The 23,102-nt window shown below is 43.0% G+C and overlaps 3 protein-coding genes across 6 annotated transcripts in view; all 3 read right to left on the reverse strand.

Moving 5' to 3' along the window:
- The window catches only part of appa (amyloid beta (A4) precursor protein a), a 33,847-nt gene extending 32,015 nt beyond the window's left edge, over positions 1-1,832 (reverse strand). For all 4 annotated transcript variants that reach the window (XM_035998499.1, XM_031292001.2, XM_031291998.2 and 1 more), the window contains exon 1: positions 1,579-1,832. In XM_035998499.1, the coding sequence (XP_035854392.1) occupies positions 1,579-1,638 (60 nt within the window). In that variant the 5' untranslated portion in view covers positions 1,639-1,832. The remainder of the gene's footprint in view (positions 1-1,578) is intronic.
- Positions 1,833-2,088: 256 nt separating this feature from the next.
- On the reverse strand, positions 2,089-10,423 carry cyyr1 (cysteine/tyrosine-rich 1). The gene is made up of 4 exons (XM_031292054.2): positions 10,024-10,423; positions 6,623-6,722; positions 5,435-5,595; positions 2,089-3,222 (listed from the first exon to the last, which is right to left on the reverse strand). Exons 1-4 carry the CDS (start codon positions 10,103-10,105, stop codon positions 3,089-3,091), a joined length of 477 nt encoding a protein of 158 aa, XP_031147914.1. The 5' UTR covers positions 10,106-10,423; the 3' UTR covers positions 2,089-3,088.
- Positions 10,424-14,666: 4,243 nt separating this feature from the next.
- On the reverse strand, positions 14,667-20,341 carry adamts1 (ADAM metallopeptidase with thrombospondin type 1 motif, 1). Its single transcript, XM_031291996.2, has 8 exons — positions 19,244-20,341; positions 18,106-18,446; positions 17,853-17,985; positions 17,269-17,726; positions 16,925-17,111; positions 16,543-16,721; positions 16,093-16,268; positions 14,667-15,970 (listed from the first exon to the last, which is right to left on the reverse strand). Exons 1-8 carry the CDS (start codon positions 19,866-19,868, stop codon positions 15,229-15,231), a joined length of 2,841 nt encoding a protein of 946 aa, XP_031147856.1. The 5' UTR covers positions 19,869-20,341; the 3' UTR covers positions 14,667-15,228.
- Between the last annotated feature and the right edge of the window lie 2,761 nt (positions 20,342-23,102).

Consider the following 23,102-nt stretch of genomic DNA (forward strand, 5'->3'; position numbering starts at 1 on the left):
TGACATTTTAACAAACCTATGGGCACTGAAAATGGATGATTTTGATTAAATAACTGCGATTTTTTTTTTATTCAGTGGCAAGACCAAGTAAATGACGTGTTAAAAAAAATAGATATTTTTGCAGTGTATATATTCACAGAGTGGTATACTTGGCAAAGACGCTTGAAAAATGGATGAGCAGGGATTGTGTGAAACCGGGTCCACTGTAAAGACATTATTAACGAACACCTTATATTTCCAATGTGCCTGTTATCGCCACAAACTCTACGATGGGTCAGAAAAGAGCTCGAAAGGCAACAATGATAGTCAAAGCTCCTGTTGGCTTCCCAGTTTCCCGACCCTCGATAAATACTGCAGTGCACCGCCGCCATCTTACTTCTCTATTCTCTACCCTCTGACTGAAATATGAGAGAGAGCGTTAAAAATGTTTGTTTTCCGAGGATACAGTCATCACCACGGGTTCATTTACTTTATTTAAGCCAGAATCTGGCGTCAAATCGTCATTGCGAGGCAAAGACGTCTCATCGACTTATTTTCATTCCCAAAACACGCCCACTCCCTTAAAATGTGCCCTCGGGAATATGGAAAACGAGACAACATGCTTTTAATTTATTCCCTGTAATGAGTTTAAATGAGATTAAATAAACCCGAAATTACGTTGTATAACAGCACCGCTCAGACCCATTTGCGCAGTATTATCGAGGCTACACAATTTGTTGACAAACCCAACTTGTTTGTAACATTTAAGAGATAAGAGAAAAGCAACTTGCTTCTCGGTTTTACACAAAGGAAAGGGAAACATTTTGGGTACATCTTTAAATCAATGGTGACGGGCATTCTCTCCATTGTCACAAAGTCTCAACAAATCAGTTACCACACAACCACAGGCTTAAAAGGGACAATTTGCCTGAGAAAAAGACATTGCGGAGCATCGGAACAGTGTAAAATAAATACGCGTTGTTTGGCTAGCTATGTCTCGTACTTCTAGGGAGGTTAATTACAAATAAAACAACGACAAATACTAACAAAATATCTAAATGTTTACGTGGTGTTGTACGACCCTGACTGGTCTTTGGTTCACAAATACCAACGTATTCACAATCGGTGTCAAGCTAGCTAGACTTTTACACAAGACTACCGGTTACAATCTTCAACATAAAACAATGTGCAAAAGCTCTGTCGTTGTTTTAATACAGTAAAGAAGCTAAGCTAACCCAGCTAGGACCTAGGGCTATTCCACTACTCCTGGCTAATGTCAGGTCGCAGGAAAATAAAATGGATGAAATAGGACTCAAGGGGCAGACTCTATGGACTACATTTCGTTGTGCAACCATTTGTTGTAGAATGACAATACATTATCCTTGAATCTTTTAGTTATTTAATTTGATAGAATGCTAATTGCCTAGTTTATAATCTCTCCCTCGCTCCCCCCTCAAACATATTCTAAGCTTTAGCTCTTAAGGTACAGCCGTCTAACTTCCGGTCTAGTTGTAGCTAACGCTGGCTAACTTGATGCAGCTCACAGCAACAATATGGTGGAAATACTACAAAAAAACGCACAAAAACGGATTTTCTTACCTCGGCAGCAAGAGCCGAAGCCGCTACAGCCAGCAGCAGTAAAGCTACTCGGTCCCCCATGTCGTTTCGCTGACACGACGCTCCTAAAGGCAGCGTTTCACCGAACGGATTAACGTTTGCGTCGGGAGAAAAACTGAGTGTGTTCGGCGCCGGTGACTCCCGTTGTCTGATTGTGAGCGATACCGAGACTGCACAGCTGCTCAACGCCTGATCACCTGACCACAGCGGAGTGGGATGGATACACACACACACTCACACACACACACACACACACACACACACACACACACACACACACACACACACACACACACACACACACACACACACACACACACACACACACACACACACACACACACACACACACACACACACACACACACACACACACACACACACACACACGTTTTATTCCCGTTTTTACGCACAACATCCATTGCCCACACATGCGCACATTATTGATCATTCATATGAAGAAATGGACACTGTCATTGTTCGTACTTTAAAAACGTTTTAATCACAACTTTAATTTACAACTACTAAAACAGCAAAGAAACACTTAAAATCATTTACCTGACACACTATTACAGTTAAATCCCTTCCATCATTCATAGTCATCCATCACATGAATCAGTCATAGCAGTGAGGTCAAATCACTTTCAATTAACCTACAAACCTGAATTAGTCTACAACTGCAATTCAAATCATGAATGCTTCACAATTTAAGAATCTCGCAAAGGCAAAACAAATTGCAAATTTTCCACTGAACATGATGTGACCCTAAGTTCAGTTTTCACCCTCTCATTGTTTCAAGTAAGGCAATAAAACCAGTTCATTACCACAACCCAGTCCATTCAAGTTGCCATTAAAGTCAGTATAATGCATTATGTTCAAGTCTTTGTGTCTACACATGACAGGTCCAGACCTGACTTGTTTTAAACAGCTTTAATCATCAACTTCCACCTCAAGTCACTGACATAAATCAAGTTTTTTAAAATAGGTAACTTTCCATAAAAGAAGAGTCTAGAAAGACTTTACTTCTTCAGTGATGTGAAGTTTCCCTCCATGCTGACAAAAGTGGTCTTCACCTTCTTCAAAGCGGTGCTGTGCCTTTGATGTGCACAGCCGGGGACGGATAAGGATATTGGTTATTAGCGGGGGGAAAAGTACCAGCTGCAGGCTAGCAGGGCTGCTAATACTAAAGTCTATCAGAATGTGGGGTGTTCTGACCAACATTGTGTTAAATTAGTATTAATTTCCCCACTATTTGGTCCAGACTCCAGCAGAAATACAGTGACATTTACAACTCGCAGGCACGTAGCTGGTAATTCTGGCCTGCTGAACAATATTGCACCGGGCCCTTTTTTATTTTTTAAATGTGGAATTTTTTGTGGGCCCGTTAAATTGTCTTTAGAGGCCAGAGATGTATAACCATCTCCAGGTCTGGAAAACCAGGCCATGGCAGTTTCTTTTGAGCTGGCCAGGAGATAATGTGTGCGGCAGGGATTCACTTGCGGGTGCAGCCAGGGTATGGAGGAGGTGGGGAGTAGTTGGCCGGTCGAGGCTGAGTTGGGGTGTAAGGCGGGGGGTGCAGCGAGGGAGGGTACATTTCGTAGTCATAGTTGTATGGAGGTGGAGGACCTGAGTTCAAGAAAGAGAAATAAACAAAGTTTAGCAGGTAGGTCAAAAGCATTCAGTTCCCCCATAATTACAAACTTCACATGTCCCCATTTTACAAGGAGTTTGATGGGGCAGTTCTACCCTCTAGTGGTTAAACCAAGAAACTGCACTCTCTGGAGGAAAGGACTTTGACTAAACCTGAGGAAGATAAAAAAAAAAGAAAAAAAAAGAAGAAAAGAAATATGGCAGCAAAAAGTCCTTTTGTTGACCACGATGCATCTGTCTCACCAGGGGAACTTACATTATTCACTGAAACATCAAAGCAGCAAAGATGAAAGAAAAGATGAATGGAGTTAGTCAAGCCCCACTCCAAACCAAAGGGTTGCATCAGCAGAACCTCACATTTATGACACTATTATTATTAATAATTCACAGTCTAACATGTTAAAGGAGGAGCTTTACTATAAAATGTCTATACAACTGTTGCAAAGCTCAGAATGAGACCTAGCAAGATGAAAAAAAGCAACTTCATTTTTTTATATCTTTATGCCACTATAACATTAATAAAACTAGTGAATAATATAGGCACTACCATCGCCAAGTCAATTAAAATCATATGTTAGATTAACTCAGCGGTGTGGCAGTGGCACCGGAAAACAATAGCATCTCACATTGACTTGACTTCACATCACTTTGTCAAGACAGAAAATAATTCATATCACTGTGGCTGCATACATATGCATTCATATTGCATGGCTTTGTGTTTGAGCAACATGTTAATGAAACATGATCAGAGCTGCAGGGCAGAGGGAAGAGTGCCGGTCCAGCGTAGCATGAAGGCGATACACAAGAGGAGAATGAAACATGATTAATAAATGATAAGCCCCAGAAAAAGCAGCATATTCCTGCAGTGTCACCGAGTTCAGACTAATGTACCTTTGATGTGGGAACATTGTCGCCGGTTTGCTCCCATTCAAGCAGGAACAGGGTGTAACAGACATGAAAACCAGAGTGGAGGAAAAAGAAAATCATGCTTACGGGAAATGTGGGTGTTTTTATGTGTGTAAATTGCTTGAACAGAGCTCATGGTTAAGCCTAGAGCCTTTTCATTCTGAAAGAATCAGCTCTCTCTCTTTGTGTTACTTGTCAGGAATGGTGCTCAAGGCCAAGGTGGATCCTGTAACCTATTCTGCTGTTTTCTTTTCATATCGGGTCGCCTGAGGACAGGAGATGAGCTGTCACTGTGGCAGAATGGACCACTGTGTGTAAATTGTAGTTAACCATCATGTAGACACTGATAAATAAGTTGAAACCACTGTCTGATTAATCATACTATATGAAGTTTGTACTATTGCGTTACAGATATATTCATCAGTTAGTAATACTTAAAACATCATTAAGAAGTTATCATTCAGCAAGACTTTCTTGTGGCCGGTGTATGTGCTTTAAAAGTGTGTGTAATAAATTGGTGCCACTTTTTCTATCATACTAAGTTTATAAGTTGTGACTAATGCTTTACTAACAAATATATTATTAATACATACAATACAATATCGGAAACAATAATAATGAAGGACAACTCTTATTGTGAAACAATATTTGGACTGACGGCATCCTTTAAAAGTGTGTGTGATAGATAAGTTGGTATCACTTTCTAATAAGTCATACTTTATAAAAAATGGTTTCTAAGTTGTCACTAATGCTTTATTAATATTAAGTAATTTATTCATGCTTAATATACAACTGATTAGTGAGTTTTGTTATGAAAACATCTTTTGGGTGTATGTTCTTTATGTGATTGATTTGTTGGCACTACTTTCTGATAATTTATATTTCTTTCTTTCTTTCTTTCTTTCTTTCTTTCTTTCATTTATTATACAGGAAAGTTAAAAGTAACATTTAATTACAATATAAATGGGCCTGACTCTGTTTAAAAACTGGTTTCCAGCAGGTTCCTGTTAAACATAAAAACATTGAACAAAACTTACAGTACATAAGGACAGAAACATTTGTACAGGACATCTGCATATTTTAAAGGGTTATACGTTGTAACTAATTCTTTATTAGCAAATAATAAATGCTCTGTGCTTTTAAAAATAATGGTAAGAAATCATTTATAATGCTTAATAGATCAGTAATAAATTGTTGTGAAAGATCCTTTTGCCTCATTTATCTCCTTTAAATGTGTGTGTGTGTGTGTGTGTGTGTGTGTGTGTGTGTCCTGTAGACTCACCTGGGTAGCCCTGGGTCACAGTGTTGATGTAGGAGGTGCTGAACACGCCGACCCGCGCGCCCCGCCCGTTCTTCATGCACATACACACACACAGGAACAAGGCCGCCACCGCCCCCATCAGAAACACCACACCGAAAACGATACCAGAGATGGCAGTGCCCCTGGAAACCAAAACACACACACACACACACACACACACACACACACACACAGTGAGCCACCCAAGTGTGAGAGGAGGCAGCTGTCTTAAACAGACATGCAACCAATACTTGGTGGCCATGGAGATGGACTGGAGCATCTGATGGATCTAACTCAGCTGTGTGAAGGCTTTTCGCTTCGACAGCAGTACCTCTATCAAGGTGCGCGTGCGTGCAAGCATATGTGTGTGTGTGTACACTGCAGAGGCGTCTGTTAATTATCACTTTTAAATAGATAAAACACTCGTCATTAAAATGTCTTTTACGTCTTCATAGCCAGCGTTAGTCAGCATGTCAGAATCAGCACTGGCTGATGTAACACGGTTGACTTTTGGAAAGATGTTGCATTAATTGAACGTCAAAAACAGTGAAACAGATAAACAAATCACCAGTGAAAACACCTTGAACTGTGAAATTTCCCATTGATTATTTTTTACGAGAGTACTTGCAAAACACAATGTGCAAAGTAATTGTTTTTCTCCATTACATTGTTTTTGTGATCGTAAGGAGCCGAAATAGCAATCAAAATTCGATTAATTGGGGCGCTGTGGTAGGTCACCTTGTTCGGCATGCGCCCTATGTACTAAGGCTCGGTCCTAACCACAGGGGCCCAGTTTCGATTCCGACCCGCGGCCCTTTGCTGCATGTCACTCCCCTCTATCCCCCCCCTTTCCTGTCTTCAGTTGTCCTATCCAATAAAGGCCAAAAAAAGCCCCAAAAATGATCTTTAAAAAACAGCCCCAATACGAACTATCTTTAACTTAAAGGGAAGAGAAGTCTGAGAACTAGGTGAAAGTGTTAAAGCAGCTGTGCGGAATCAGGGCAAAGGTCAGAGGTCAGATCCTCTGAAGGGGCTTCTGGCGTGTTAAAAGACAGCTGCTGTTCTCGCTCATTTGAACCATACTGGCAGAACTCTACCAAACCATAAAGCGGTTGACAGACAATCAGTACGTGGTTGTATTTTTCTTGTCGTGTCTGTGCGTTAACTTACGAGAGGACGTCCCCCACGTAGGCGTAGTAGGAGCAGCAGAAAGGAGGCGATCCATCGCAGCAATACTCTATACAGCCTTCACACTGGGCTTTAGTGCCGCCTGCAACACACACACACACACACGTTATCTTTGTGACGCACGTGCACACATTTTATTCCCGTTTTTACGCACAACATCCATTGCCCACACATGCGCACATTATTGATCATTCATATGAAGAAATGGACACTGTCATTGTTCGTACTTTAAAAACATTTTAATCACAACTTTAATTTACAACTACTAAAACAGCAAAGAAACACTTAAAATCATTTACCTGACACACTATTACAGTTAAATCCCTTCCATCATTCATAGTCATCCATCACATGAATCAGTCATAGCAGTGAGGTCAAATCACTTTCAATTAACCTACAAACCTGAATTAGTCTACAACTGCAATTCAAATCATGAATGCTTCACAATTTAAGAATCTCGCAAAGGCAAAACAAATTGCAAATTTTCCACTGAACATGATGTGACCCTAAGTTCAGTTTTCACCCTCTCATTGTTTCAAGTAAGGCAATAAAACCAATTAAGGTCGTGTTATACGGGAATTTTGTTTAACCTTTCCTTAGATGAAAAAAGACCTATAATGAAACCTTTCATGAACTTACCTCAAAGCACACAACCTCAACCAGCAGCCTCTATTTATTTCTTCAAAGACAGTTTTAAAAGTCGATTTGTTATGCGTTCAGAGACCCGGAGAAGCAAGTCGGTTGGAAAAAAAAAAGAGCAATCAATACCTGTGGAGCATCTGGGGAAATAAGAATTAAAAAAAGATCTCTGCAATGAACTCACACAGGGACCTTTTTTGTTTTTTGTTTTGTTCTAATAAACCCGGCCAACCCTGCTAGCCTGTATTATCGACGTTTAAATATCAGATGTGTTTTATTCTTTGCGATTTTTTTCCCTTTTCTATTTGTAAAGCACATTTCAAAACATAGTTAATGCCTCACAGCAAAAACAAAGTCCAATAAATGGCGATAAAATAAAGCGTAATAAATAAAGTATACAATAAGTTACATGGCAACGGTTGCTTGTTGCCATGTAACTTATTGTATACTTTATTTTAGTTTATGCAGCGTTCCACTCAGACAGAGACATGCATGATTTCTTTTCCCATGTCCATGCTGACGGAGGCAGCAGATCAGCCCACATGGCCGAACAGCCGACTCAAACTCTGTAGGCTGCAAACTGGCTGAATCTAACAGACAAGTCTCTGACACAGCCGGGGAAATTAGCACATTACTGATGAGTTTGGACTATCGTTTAGTTATCTTTTTGGAATTTAATGGCATGAATAGCTGCAAAATGGGTTCAGTGCTATTTTTCAGCATTTTTTTTGTAAAAGTTTTCACACATTTGTTGGTTAGTTTGTTTTGTCTGGTCAGGAGGATATCTTGAGTATCCAGGATGGTATTTGGACGAAACTTGGTGGACAGATCAGAGATATAGAGTTTGGAGCTGTAACAATTTGCCGATCTGTCATGCAAGTCATTTGTCAAGCAAAAATGACAAGCATTCACTGGGTCCAGCTTCTCAGATTAATCAATAATGAAAATAATTGTCAACTGTCAAACCTAACCGAAATAAAGACTTGATTCTAGAAGATTTTTGAAAGATCATCACATCATTTCAATCTGATTTAAGTGATGTATTCAGGGTTTTATAGGGGCATTCCAATGTTACACACAGGTGTAAGTTTATTCCTTATAGGGAGTACTATACTCTGGAAGTCTGAGAAACCCTGCTGTCAGGCAGAGTTGCATTATGGGAAAATAGGATCCAGCGTGTTTGGAGTTAAAAAATAAAATAAAAGCCAGGATATCTGAGCCTCTTGTGAATTCCCTAACTTTATGGAAGTGCAATATTACATCACTGGGGTGGCCTCTTTAACAGTAACACAGAGATCTGTTCAGGAGTTGATGTGGGTTACTCTCAAACTGTGCCAAGATACAGAAAATGTCAAATCTGTGCACGATGGACACAGGATGGTGAGCCACAGTGATCCAGCAACTGAATTAATTACTTTGAGTGGGAGGTCATTAGAATGGGAGCTAGTATGACTGACGTGTGGGGTTAAATTAAAGATGATATAAGAGCTAGCATTTAGCATTTGTGCACAGATTCATGATCCAGCATGATAATTTTACATCTTTATTCCTGCCACGGGCAGACGTGACATTTGCAGGATCTATTACATGCTTTTGTGCGGGTGTGTGATTAATGTAGTTCATTACCCCCACCCCACCACCACCCTTCCTGCTCTGCCAAAGCCTCCATGTTCAAAAGCATTATACACACAGCTGTGCCTCTCTGTGTACTCGTCTCAACCTGCTGCTAAGACACGGGCCTTTTTCATCTGAAGGCTTCTCTCCATGTGAGCTGCAATTTTTTTCAAGGTTTTTCACTGTCGTGTGGAAGGTTGGCAGTATTTAACAATCCAGAGCGTGCACTTCAAATGGACACTGCAAAGAAAACAAGCTCTGTGCATGTGTGTGTCTGTCTGTGTGTGTGTTTTTGCTAAAGATCTGCTTTCTCTCAGCAATCACTCACACTGAAATGATGTGTGCCTGGAGGCATATGTGTACATTTCCAGGCATGGGTTCACATACAGGTAGACAAGTGTTGCCTTTTAATTACTGCAGAAGGATGCTTTTCTCAAATAACTCGCACAGCGTTATATAAAGTGGGGATGCAGTGGAGAAAAGTGTGTACGCCTTTATTCTGCAAATAAGTCTTTAAAAATCAAATTTCACGATGCACTACGAAGTTTTTTTTGGCACTTTTAAGACAGAAAGTGATCAAAGCAAGTTTTGATGGATGTTTCCTTTATGATGGAGGCCACAGTCAACCCACCATTTTAGATTTAACACTACATCCCCTGCATCCTACACCCCCCTCTGTATGGGTGGTCCTCGGAGGTCCTGGGTCCTGTCTTTCCACACACTGAGAGTCAATGTCCTTTACCACCCCCCCCTTCCACACACACACACACACACACACACACACACACACACACACACACACTCTCTCCCCTACCCCCTTCACAGTACTGTACCGCAGACTTGACTCAGTTTAAAAACGTTTCCAGCAGTTTTCCTGTTTGGTGTGTGTTTAGTTTGGAGGAAAACGCAGCTAAAGTGGTGGTTCCCAAAAAAATGTGCTCGGAATAAGATATTTATATTTATAACATCATCACTGAAGGATTTTCTTGACTTTGCCAACACTCCAGCAGCCCATCTGAGTCTGGTGGAGACACATCATTAATAAAACATATAGAAACGGTACAATGTGGTCATGTGGCTACTTTAAAAGCGGGAAGAAGAGCATTTAAACGGATTGGCCCGAAACTCACCGGTGAATAAACAAAGCAGCAGCGAGTTCCTCAGCAACTTCCATCTGACCGCCTGCGTCCTCCTCCTCCAGGGGGTTTCCATGACCCTTCTCTCCACCCCTGCGCCCACTTTCCGGGCTGCTTTTTATTTTCTTAATCAATGGCAGAAGATAACAAAAAGCGCTCCTTTCCAGTCACCTATTTGGCTCTTTCATGAGCATTGTTGTGCCCACCCCCCCCCCTAAACAACAGCCGACTGCTCGTTATGACTTTGGGTTCCTTTAATATTTCCCTTTAAAGTTAAGCTCCGTTTGTTCGTCCACGTGTGCGCGCCTTGTCTATGGCTGTTCCCGTCTGTTCCCACACCTCTGACTGACTGCTGGGTTTTTATTCCACTCCACTCCCCTCCCCTCCCCCGCCGCTCCCAGTTTGCTCAAATTACCCTGTTGAGTTTACACCATTATAGCCTACTGAGGAGGGAGAGAGAGAGAGAGAGAGAGAGAGAGAGAGAGAGAGAGAGAGAGAGAGAGAGAGAGAGAGAGAGAGGGCGAGAGCGAGAGCGAGAGAGAGGGGGGGAGAGCAGTATGAAGTCAGCCACAATATGAAAAAAACTGGTTGATATTTTCAAAGTAAGACTCTAATTGATTTGGCGGTATACATTATTTTTTAAATAACTCAAACTTGATACTTTTATAACATGCTTTGTCAAATGAATGATTATAAACATTTGATATAATACTATTTAAATATAGTAGGTTAAAAGTGTATAGTGTTAGTAGGCTGTGTGCAGAAGTGGTCATAGTACCGTACAAACCGTAGTATTTAGTTAGTCATATTTTATGGATGCTGCGTTCGTTTGTGCTTTTATTTTGAAGGCACAATTACCTGTTTTCCGGTCATGTTCTAGTTATGTTTGTCAAGCTTGCCGCAGCCAGAGGAGAGCTGCCTGTGAATGGGTTTCTACTTATGTGCGCGTGTGCGCGAGCTTCACATGCTGTCGTCACATCACGACCTCAACCATGAAAGAGGAATCAGACTATAATGAGGCCAAGGTGGCACAGCATGCCGCTTAACACGTGTGTGTGACCACCAGGCTGTAAAAGGTGACGACAAGTTACGAATTATAGGAACAAAAACAACACATGACGCCCTACTTTCTTGTTAGGTTCCTATAGCCATTGTGTGTCTGTTAGGGATGGGGTAGGGCCTAAACAGACTCATTAGACCAGAACCAGTCGGCCAAAGGGTCCAAGCCGGCCCAAAGAAATCATTAATTCCAATTTTTCAACATTCTCTCCAATTTTTTTTTACTGGGGGTCACACTATCCTAATAATAGTAGCAGGCCCCATGCTGGATATATGCTATTATAGATCCCACATGCTTACATACAGGCTACACTGTCAGGCATGAGCTACTGCTCATGAAGCATAAGCTGCCGGTGGAAAATGTCTTTGACAAACAGGAGAAAAATGGACACACTTCTTCAGTATGCTTGGTGTGTTTCCAGAACCTTCCATTGCTCAAGGAATATAATGTGCAGCGCCACTATCTGACTAATTTCCTTTTCCATCCTGACCAGAATGCAATTAAAAACTAAGACATATTGTTTTTCTTAAGATATATCAGGCTGTTCATCATCTGTTTTGTAAATGGATTCATCTAGTGCCCCTTTACACTAAAAGAAAGGGACAAATTTGTTATCATGCACTGGTTGTATTGGTTCAGCCAACTTTAGATCAAATTAGGTTGTATGTGGCCCATGAACTAAAATGAGTTTGACACCCTTGCATTAGACCAAGGACATACACCTGAAGATTAGAGCCTTTTGTGGTTTTTGCTAGGAGCCCTCAAGCAGGTTCCAGCCATGCCTACACTAGATGGGGGAGAAAGAGTCAAGCAAATTTCTAGGGAAGAAGCTTTGATTTAGAAGTGAAAGGATAGCCTTGACCCTATAGACAAAAGTTTACAGGGGCAGACCACCTCCACCACACACCTCCCTCTGTGCTGGGAATACTTCATCAAAAACGCCACTTGTGCTAATCTGTAGGAATTTAACTACAGTCATGAAACAGTCATGAAAAAGCTAAATTACTGTTCTGAAAAGGCCCCTGGTAGGCTGTGAACATTAGTACTTGTTAAAGTTCACCATCCAATAATGGTGTACATTAAATAACATATATCTTTGCTCTGACAAAATCATTAACACATTACACATTCAAGATATGGTTAAACCATATTTGTTTTTACAGACCCGATGAAGCTTTTTGGCCATAATGGATTTATTTTCTTAAATATGTATGCTGTTTATTTTGAAGTTTTGAAAACTAGTTCACATTTGCCATGATTTAAACAAACTTTTATGGGCAGCCAAGGGTGGCAAAAAGATGAAGATAATTTAGTTCTCGGAAATGCCACCCACATTGAGCAGTGGTGATTCATAATGCCTTCCAGATGTTTCTTTTAAGCTGTAATGATGTGATGCTGAGGCACGAAAAAAAACAAGCTGGTAAAAAAGTAGGCACAAGTCTCATTCCAGGCGTACATATTATGGATGACGATTGTGTGTTTTTCTTTGTCAGAAAAAAAAAACATGCAGGGTACATCCTTGCCTACGCCTGTTGTTTAGGCTTACAGAGTCTGCTGACATATTATGCTATTATGCAGATTACAGAGATGGCCAATCTTCTTCTTAACCATCCATAATTACGGGATAATGATTTCCTTTGTGCTGCAGTGGGAGCCGACAAGGCTGGAGCTCATCTTCCTCAGGGCCCAACAGGAAGTGCCACACAGGCTTTTAGTCTAGGTATTTTCTGGTCCCGGCTGGGGTTCAGAAAGTTCAGAGGAGCTGCCTGACCACAGAAAATTTAAGCTAGGAAAGAATAAAAGGACAAGAAGGTAGGGATGCAATCAAAATTCGTATGCCCTGAGGCAAAAATACATCATAATTTCTGCTTCATCAGTCTAAAAAGTAGAGACAGTAAATTCAAATTCAATTCCTTTCATGGATTCATCACTGAAAATAACCAACTTATTGTAGCTTGCCATACACCAAAAATGTGTATTAGTCTAGATTTTTAAAAAAGGTTCAAAGAGTTGGCTTAATGATAATAAAAGGACATTAGAATGTAGTTACATTGATTTGGGAGAAGGAATGACAGTAGGGAGAAATCACACACAGCAGCATGAGGCTTTTATGTATCTCAGGCTAACAGGTAGCTTATTAAGGACATAAGACATATTAGCAGGCCACCATATCGCTTTAAAAGTCAATTTCAGACTCAAGGCCTAATTACAAACCAGGGGAAATTTTGCAACTACCCCGTAGCCCCAGACCTGGGGCCCCTAAAAAGATGATTAGTTCATTTCCTGCAATGTGGAGGGATGGGGTATCCAAATTTGATGATATGCTGAAATACTCCCATCTAGTGGACAAAACCTGAATTACAAAACATGTAATCAGATTTTAGGTAGGTACACCACATCACTTCAAAACTATATAAAGTGTAAGGACTAAGGCTGTCAAACAGCGGCCCCTAAAGATAACCGGGATTATAGAAATCAATCAGAATCCCTCATTTATTTTGTCTGTGCATATTGCAATCTTTGTGGGGACCAATGTTTAAACCAGTGTGGACATTAATGCATTGTGAGGATATTTTGGCCACTTGAAGGTTAATCCTTGGTGTTAAGGTTAGGTTAGAATTAGGGTTAGGTAGTTAGGTTAGGGTTGGTTACTTCTTTCTGATAAATTGGGTATCTCTCTCTGGTGGCAAATATCAGTGAGCTAGGATATGAATGTGGATTAGTGAAACTGATATTTAGCAGCCTCGTTCACATACTGACTGTTACGGTTGGCAGGCTTACCAATGAGAAGAGCTCAACAGCTGGTGAAATGTTTCTTCCATCTCTGCTGTAACAGGTAGTACTTGGTGTATTTGAATAAAGAATGCGTAGTGCACCAAACAGACAAACCACTCTTGAGACATTAGCTTCACAAGTCATGTGATACTTTATTCATGAACCTAGGACCATATATCTATATATCTATATATATATATATATATATATATATATATATATATATATATATATATATATATATATATATATATAAAACACTGTATAAATACTCTATATATTCTACTCCCTTCTGTGATCTCAATAACAAATAAAAATAATATTTAAAAAAGCCACATGATTATATTTAACAGGCTGTACAAAAATAAATAATGTTTGGATATTCTGTACAAAAGGAAAAGACTTGATAGAAAAAAACAAGGTGCCTTCGCAGAAGGCAGGAGAGACTTACTTATGAAGTAGTAGCAGGAGACAAGTCCCTCTTTAGGTCTCCACACACGCACACACACACATGCACACACATACTCACACAGACACTCCTCTTTGGTCTTTTAGGAGTTCCCTCATTGAAGGCTGTGTAGACGAGGGCAAGATATGGCTAAAGGACAAAGTACAGCGTACTGAGGCATTTAGAGACAACTGGGTGTTACAATGTGCCGCTGGCAAAAACAAAGATGAAGTGCCACAGGTTTGTGATAAATAAACTGGCAAGTTTGAACATATATACTATGACTATTAGCTATCTTATTTTCCATACCTGATGGGGTGAGTAAGTACAATATGAGCTATTCGCTTTCATTTGTTTCATTTGTTTTTTTATATACTCTGCAATAACCTCCCCCACCTCAACCCTTTTGTGTCCATCCAGCCCAGCTTGGACGAACATCATATACATGCATTAAAACACACATACAGTCTCACACTCACTCACGCACACACAAAAGCATGACATTGGCACAGTAAGCAGCATGGTCCTTTAGGAAATCAGGAATGCCCATGCTTTCTTCCCCCTGAGGGGAGGCAAAATGTGCCACTGCTGCGCTGAGGCCAGACAGGCAGCAAGCTGTAATCAGTCTTTATTGCTTCAACTAGGAGGCAGGGCCACTGTGGACCAACGTTTGGCCCCAACATGGATGGAGGGAATGGGTAAAAATGGGCCTTTATTGTCGTAGTCATTGTGGAGCCGTTGTGGGACTGTTAGACTACCTGGAACCCATGAAAACCACTCTCGCTCTGGAAGTAAACATTCATCGGCCTCTTTAGTTTGTCCGTGGGAAAGAGGAGGCAGTGAAGGTCAGAGTTTCTATCTGATGTCTTCCTGAAAGCTGCGGGTATGAAAGGAGGTTAGCGTGTGGGATCAGTCCTTAACAGGCACTCTGATTACACAGCTCCAGCAGGGGTCGCGGCCGGTCTTTGGGGTCACAGCTGTCATGGGTTAGCGTGCGCCCATCGTGGCCGATGCAGCGCAGTGGGCGTTTGCGGAAGCCTCGGCCGCAGGTCTTTGAGCATACCGACCATTCTCCGAGAAGCCATGAGGGACAGGACTGGGTGGCGCACGACCGTGATGCCAAGGGGCGCAGCTCCTCCGGGCAATCTGTGGAGGGACGACCATGGGGATCTAGACATACCACCTCTCTCTGCTGCATACCTACTCCACAGGTCTGGGAGCATGGACCCCACTCCCTCAGGGTCCACTCAGCTCCACCCACCTCTCTGATGGCATTGATGGACTGGCGGCGGCCTCCATTGATGTTGGAGACTGAAGCAGCATTGTTGGGTCTCGGGGCAAAGTAGCTGTACTTAACCCGGGGCCTCGGGGCTTCCCCCACAGACAGCACCTGGATGGTGAGGGGCTCGGGGAGTGGGGCGAAGCTCCGGAGGCGTTCCAGGGTGGCGGAGGAGCCACTGTATCGCAACAGTGCCCCTTGCAAGGTGATGTCGGTCTCCATGGTCATCAGCTTGTATTCGCCATTTAACAGATAGCTTCCATCCTGGCGACGCACTGCCAAGTAGCTGTTATCATGACGACCATTGCCTGGGGCACGCTGCTTGACATCAAGGTGGGTGGCACCAGCAGGGATGGTTACAACATCCTGGTAACCAGGCCTGAAACAGAGACAGACAGAGGTCAGACTTAGCCATAACAATTATGTTGACATGCTATGATGTTTCAGTGTATATTATAAGACATTATGTCGTGTGTGAGAAAAAGGCTGCTAGATATTTACCTGGCACGCTCCAGAGAGCCAGACACTTTCTTGCAGGTAGAGCCGTCTCCACCACACACACCGCACTTATCAAAGCGCTGGTTAGAGCCAATGACGCGATCACATCCAGCCTTGACACACTGGCCTTGAACACAAACTGAGGTGGAGTCGGGGCTGCAGGGTGTGCCATCAGCCACCTGGGGGCAGCAGAGAGACACAAATGGAACTTTAGAGAGATCTCTAGTAAAACTGTTACATAAGAGTCTGAGTCAAAAGGTAGAAAGTAAAAAAATTTTTTAGCTAACTTAGTTAGCCTAGGGGCTGAGAGAAATTACAATAGCTTATCCTTCAACTTGCAGGTCTGCACAAGTAAAATGACTATTATGAGATCAACTAAGACCCTGAAAACACCATTCTAAAACTGAAAAAAAACATTTTTATCAACATAATCAAGCATTTAACAACTCTCACCTTAGGTTTCAGGACAAAGAAGTATCCAGTCCCCTTGGCCCGGCACACCAGCTTGCAGCGGTCTTTCGGTGAAACTCCAGCATACTTGGGCACCCACTCGACACCCTCGCCTGAACCCAGAGACACTTGGGCTGACATGTCGTTGTGGACCAGGCACTGTTCCTCACGGAATGACAGGCCTGAGAAAGAAACAGAGGGGTCAGATTTACTTCTTGTTCAGCCTGACCTGCATGCTAACTTTCACACCAATGTGCAAGGTACATCAAAACATGACTTCTTCCTGAGAACAACTACAGTATATGGTGCAAAGTCATTGCACAGTGTTTCAAACCTTCATCAAATCTTATCTGAGATTTAGTATGTGATAACAAAGAGGTCTTACCATTGGTATCAGGGCAGGTGTCTGTGTTACAGGAGCGGTATTGGATCCTCTTGCCCTCACAGTACTTTCCCCCGTTCTTGGGCAAAGGGTTGTCACAGGAACGAAAGGAATACTGCACCCCTCCACCACAGGTCCGAGAGCAGTCGCCCCAGGGACCCCACACTCCCCAGCCACCATTGACAGCAGTCTAAAAGCACCGGGGACATGAGCATTACAATTTGAACTGTGTTGGATTCAAAAATGCAGGCACAAGACATTCTGCATGCTCTGCTGTAGAACATATGAACTACTTTTGGATTATGCAGTGTTTTTTAAAGTGGAATTTGACTGGGTCTGGTTCTTACCTGGTGTTTGGCGGCTTGGCTCTTAGTGAGACAATGTCCGGCCAGGCAGTAGCTGTCATGCCCGCATGCCGTTCCATCAGCCCAGGGGAAGTTCTTAGTCTGGCACACCAGCAAACCATTGGATGTGGTAACAGTGCACCACAGAGCAGCGCACGTGGTACTCAGATCAGGGCAGTGTTGGGAGTCTTCGCCAAAGGTAAGCCGACACTGATGGTCGGCATCATAGACCGTCCCGGGCAGGGGCTGAGGGAGCGGCTGAGGTTTGACCGGTTTATCCAGCAGGCACTGACCATGGCCGTTGTCCAGGAAGGTAGTGACCATGAGGGCGGAGCAGGGGGACCATGGCTGCTGCTGGTCCAGGTTGGACAGGGTGGAGGCCATCATGTGGGAGCCCCAGTGGGCACCGTTGACCCCGGAGCAAAGCTGGGCATCATCATGAGGCATGTTGAAGACGTGGCCTGGAGGGCAGAGATGAAAAAAATAGTTATTTGAGTCCCTCTAGTAAAAGTGGCATGTGTGATTATATACATTTCAAAGGTTTTTTTATACACAATAACATGTTTTTTTTTTTTTTTGGTACTTACCCAGCTCATGTGCCACAGTAAATGCTGCTTGCAGCCCATCATCCTCAATGATTGAGCAGCTTCTGTCAGGGTCACACACGGTGCCAACATCTGCCATGCCCAGAGTGTCACAAGAGTGGGCACCACACAGATCCTAAATAGTCAGACAGAGGGCAAAATTAATGTTTGAATACTCTTCAATGCTTCTTCTCTTACTCTTTTTCCGTCTCTGATCCATACTCTGTCTTAAGACACTTCCTCTTCTCCCACTTACCGTTCTGGTGAAGAGCACAGCAGTGTCATAATGCTCGGGGTGGCGGTCACTTGGTGGGTTATGCTGCCGCTGCCACTGGCAGAAGTTGCGGAGAGTCATTGCGGCGTTAGAGGACACCTGAGGGCCTCTCTCCTCCTCGTATACAACCAGCAGCTTCACCACTGCCAGAGTGATGGAGTTGTGGATGCTGGGGTGGCGATAAAGGCGGGATGCCACTGCCATGATGGTCAGTAGGTAGGGCTTGAGCCCGGCGCCGTGGAACTCAGCCATGGACTGGTCGGCCACAAGCATGATCTCCAGGTAGCGAGGGGTGGAAACAAAACGCCTGGTCCTGTGGTGGGCTGAAGGGAGAGAAGAGACACAGAGAGGTCAGACCAAACTAGGTTAACAGGTCATGTGAGCAGATATCAGGTTTCAGTCCTAATTTTACTGCATTGTAACCTTTGAGTTATTTTTTGATAGAAATGATTTAGTTTGTCTGAAACAGTCTACACAATGCAAAACTGTGTTCTAAATAGCAGCTACAAAGGCTCATTTTATTGAGAGGAATAGAGGCTCCAAAGAGAGCTCCGGATGTGCCTGGAGGAGCCTGGCTGCCGTGACTCAGCGTCACACCACCGGCGGCTCCTCCTCCTCAGGGTCCACATTCCGAAAATGACCTTCTCTTGTGGAAAATTATGCGAAGGGAGAAAATCCTTTCTAGGGGAAAATGTCTGCCGGTGCGAGTTGTACCAGGAGGCGAGTTTACACGTCTCAGCACCTCCGGGCTCTGGCTGGCTCCCCTCCCCTTCCTGCATCACTCCTCCTCCTCATTCCCTGGAGAAGTTCGCCCCCCCTCTCTCCTCCCCTCCCTTCCTCATCTCTGGTAGTGCGTAGACGCCGGGGCTGTCAAAAAAGTTAGCTGAGTCCGTTGCGCATGCTGTGCAACCTGGCACTCCAGCTGACAGCAGTTTGGTCTGCATGTTCACTATAGTAAGTGAATTATATAGAAGATAAGTAATTTGTTTGTATTCATTCTACAGAGTAAATCAATCCCTTTCTATGTCCACTTTTAAGTTTTCTGGTGGGATCATTTCAATTTAGTCTAATATTAAATGAGCAATAGCGCGTAAAATGCGCAGCATTTCTGCAGCCTTACCTGTCTGTTCTGCGTTAGCGGCTCCGTGCTTGGCTTCTTTCTCCAGATTCGTTGGCACCCTCTCCTCGTCCTCGTTGACCCCGCACTTGGCGCTCCCCTCCTCAGCCAGAGCTGCTCGGCCTCTCCGGCGGATCGTGTGGACATCCTCCTCGGTGCCCATAAACTCACTCGAGTTAAGGGGCTGAATAAAATATTCTTCCCCCTGAAAGTAGAATCCGCCCCTGAGTCCGTGGCACAGGTTGAGCGCAGCGGCAGATTGTTCCTCTCCGTTCACCGTGCCAGAGAAGAAACAACCCGGTTCGGCTCCGCTCTTGGATTCCTGTGTCAGTTCGGACTCAGGACTCCCCACAATGTGGAAGACAAAACCCGGCGCCAAGAAGGTCTGGTCAGGCTCTAGCTGCAAGAACAGCTGTTTGCCAAATACGTCCAACCGGTACTCCCTCATCTCCGCCTCCTTTTCCTTCTCCTCTGCGGAGAGAGTCCGCCACGGTTTGGTTTCGCTCTCCGACCGGGTCGCCGGGTCTAGTCTGACCGGCACCACGGTGCTCTCCTCCCAGGCGCTGTGCGCCGCGCCGACGCACAGAGCGGCGATTAAACCAATGGAAACGTGTAAACCCCACATCATATAACTGTGAAATCCGACAAGTGGAAAGACAAATTGATAATAAAGTGTCTACGAGGAAGCAAATAAATCCTTTAAAAGGTTTTCCACTATAAGCTACAAACCCCAAGTCTTTGAACTTCAACAAACTGTCCCCCAAATTACGCACACGAATAACAATCTAAAAAGGGATCAAATCCAGTGCAAAACTCAATTAAAGTTATGTGCAGGTCTGACTTGTTGCAAAAAATGTCCTTTCATTAAATTAAAATAAAAGCTGGAACTCTGTAGTAAATCCAACAGGTCTCTTTCTCTCCAAACATCAGCAGATGTCTCAGTTTCTAGCTCTCTTTGAGATCGGGGCAGGTTTTTTTTCTCTGCTGGCCCGTTTAGTCTGTTCTCTGCTCTTGCCTTGCAGTCAGAATAGAGCAGGTCCCTCCTATATATGCCCCTGTCTCGGGACCACCCCTTTCCTGATGGCCCTTTGATCTGAGAGGGGCCAAATCCCGTGCGCAATGAAAACGCACCAGCGACCTGGAGCGTTGCCATCAATCATTGTGGGGGATTGAGAGCTTCGGGCAGAGAAACGTTTTCTTATTCAAACTCTGCTTGTCTGTCACAAGATGTAGGCTACATGTATACAGCCATAACCCACGGCTATTATCACTGAATATATTATAATATTATCTTCCATAGAGCCTGTAGATTATTTCCCTTTTCATTTCATTTCATTTCATTTCATGATATGCGTGGCCAAAATGCAAAAACAAACTCTGGTCCTGTTGCAGTGCTCTACTTTCTAACTTCATCACTGAGCTTCATACCACTTATTAAACTCATGTCCATTCCAACATAAATCCGGGTGACAGGCAGTAGCCTAGTGGAGCTGATGTGGAGCAGTGTTGTAGTGTCAGTGCAACTGGAGAAGGTAGATGGCAGCAGGTCCGGAATGGTAACCATATCGTGCTGGCCAAGGCTCTGGGAGTCATACTCATCTCCTCCATGCCAAGCCGGCTGTGGTGCGCCGTGGCCTGGTTCAGCAGCTCTGTTCCCCAGGGAGAGGGAGCAGAGAGGGGCCGCTGAGGTCTTAAGGTGGAGCGGTCTCCCATCGGGCTGACTCTGCGCTCAAACCAAGGCAGGCAGAGCCCCTGTCCTCCGGCTTCTTCCCCCACCCGCCCTGACTGCTCCTTCTCTCCAACAGTCAGGAAGAGTTAACGCTGGAGTTTCATTAAAAATAACTGGCAAAGCAGAAATCCAACAGTGCATCGAAATGCATCACAAACAAGTGATATTTCATTCACGGCAAATATATATATTTTAAAATTCAGACTGTTAAAGGACAACTATTTAGGGAAAGTGAACTAAAATAATCATTTGATATTTTGAAGGATAGCATAGTAAATAGACCTGAAAGTGCAGCAAAACGTGAAATACCTAAGAAATAATAATACAATAATGATGAAAATATAAGAATATAAAAAAAATATATAACAATGAGGAGACCTAGGTGTGGTGTTATTGGTGTTTAAACAGTACATAACAATCTACATGGATCCCAGAGAGCTTACTGGCACAATTTCCACTGCAGTGTGTAACTTTTGACTCACTGGAGAAAACATAACTGATCAATCTCTGAAGAGACAGATTATGGAAGTCCACCTTAAAAGGAATAGGCCAGAAAAAGTGAATAGTTGTAATTTAATAACTTCCCAGTAGATGGTAGGCATGAGTTATGGAAATTCCCCAGACTGCTGCAGAGATTTTCCATGACGAGATGGACCAATCACAAGTTTAGCCAACAGGTGGCGTGTTGGCATCATATTTGGGAGCTTGCAAAGCTGCAAGCCGTGAGCCACCGACCGAAGGGAGGCAGTCCTGGCACACTGTGTGGAGAATGGTGCCTCTGCTTGAGGATGCTGATCCTGGGTCAGAACGGCATGCTTATGAGATGATAACCAGGTGACATTTGGATGTAGTGGAAAATATCTTCTGTTTTTCAATTTCATTTAATGTCTGGATGAACACAGATGAAGACACTTTGCACATGTGTAAATATGTGTTGATGTATGTGTCACATACCAGTCCAAAGCATGGGACAAAGAGGGGAGACCAGTCAGATTAAAGTGCCAAATAAAGTTGTATTGCTAAACAAACAGGATAGCTATTTACAAAAGCATGAGGTGTGATGAGTAATGGCATCAGTGGTGCATGGAGTGTATGGGTGAGACCCAAACAAACCCAAACCAGGAGAGACGTGGAGCCTAGGAGAGACAGTAATGAGACAGGACTGGTAGACATAGACTAGGTTGAGCCTCCCAGACTGCCAGCTGAGGAAGCCAATGAAGCCACAGCAGGCAGATAGGGAGGGGTAATAACATCTGTGACAATTACAGACAACAAAAGAGATATTCAAGGTTGACATTTGTACACTCAAGTCAATTAGTAACTAACTGGATGAACTGCATTTGCAGAGAGTACTCTACTACCAGTGTAAGAAAACCACCAAGCTCCATTACGTTAATGTAGTTTTTTAAATGAGGCTTCAGGTGGGAATTGGAGGAAGTGAAATCTGCTCTTTTCCAATCAGAACCATAATTAAGTTCCATCCTGACCCATGTTTTCTTTATATTAACTATGACAGGAAACTAAAACCACAGAGAAATTGCAATTGAAACATTCTGTAATAGAATATTTACTATTCTTAATGTTAAAGTAACAATCAATGTGATGTCAGTAAAGGATGTTACGTGTATTTGCATGCTTCTGCTGCTAGTAATGTATTCATATTTATTCTGTCCAGTGGTGGAAAGTAACAAAATGCATTCCTTCATATTGTATTTTTTGTAAAAGTAAAATTTTGTGCATTAAGTATTACTTTTATTATGATACTTCTTCTTCTTTATTACATTTCAGGGGAGAATATTGCACCTCTTACTCTACTTACAGCTATAGTTACTTTGCAGATTAGTATTGTGAGTGCAGGAAGCTGACTCACTAGCCTAGGACCTCAAAGTTCTTTTGTACTCAACACAAAACGTCAGTAAATAAAAGTCTTGAATCCAAAGTTCTTCGTTTGACTGTTTACTTATGAATTTCAAAACATAAAATATAAAAACTTAGGATCTTTACTTTTCTTACAAATTAACTGTGGTTCCGTGTAGGTCAAAAGACTGTGTTGCTTCAAAGTCCAGTGGCTTCTGGCTGTTTCGCAGGGTTCAATTTCTTTTATACTAAATCTAACAGCCAATCAAATTACAT

This window comes from Sander lucioperca, chromosome 24 (assembly GCF_008315115.2).
Source record: "Sander lucioperca isolate FBNREF2018 chromosome 24, SLUC_FBN_1.2, whole genome shotgun sequence".
In the NCBI taxonomy this organism is placed as follows: Eukaryota; Metazoa; Chordata; class Actinopteri; order Perciformes; family Percidae; genus Sander; species Sander lucioperca.

What these genes read in the sequence shown, in the direction of transcription:
- cyyr1 (XM_031292054.2), bottom strand. Translation starts at nt 10,105, where the DNA reads ATGGAAACCCCCTGGAGGAGGAGGACGCAGGCGGTCAGATGGAAGTTG. An exon ending in GCTGCTTTGTTTATTCACCG is followed by an intron (nt 6,723 to 10,023) that starts GTGAGTTTCGGG and finishes TGTGTGTTGCAG; the next exon opens with GCGGCACTAAAGCCCAGTGT. An exon ending in TACGTGGGGGACGTCCTCTC is followed by an intron (nt 5,596 to 6,622) that starts GTAAGTTAACGC and finishes TTTGGTTTCCAG; the next exon opens with GGGCACTGCCATCTCTGGTA.
- adamts1 (XM_031291996.2), bottom strand. Translation starts at nt 19,868, where the DNA reads ATGATGTGGGGTTTACACGTTTCCATTGGTTTAATCGCCGCTCTGTGC. An exon ending in CGCTAACGCAGAACAGACAG is followed by an intron (nt 18,447 to 19,243) that starts GTAAGGCTGCAG and finishes CTCTCCCTTCAG; the next exon opens with CCCACCACAGGACCAGGCGT. An exon ending in GGCTCTCTGGAGCGTGCCAG is followed by an intron (nt 15,971 to 16,092) that starts GTAAATATCTAG and finishes TCTCTGTTTCAG; the next exon opens with GCCTGGTTACCAGGATGTTG.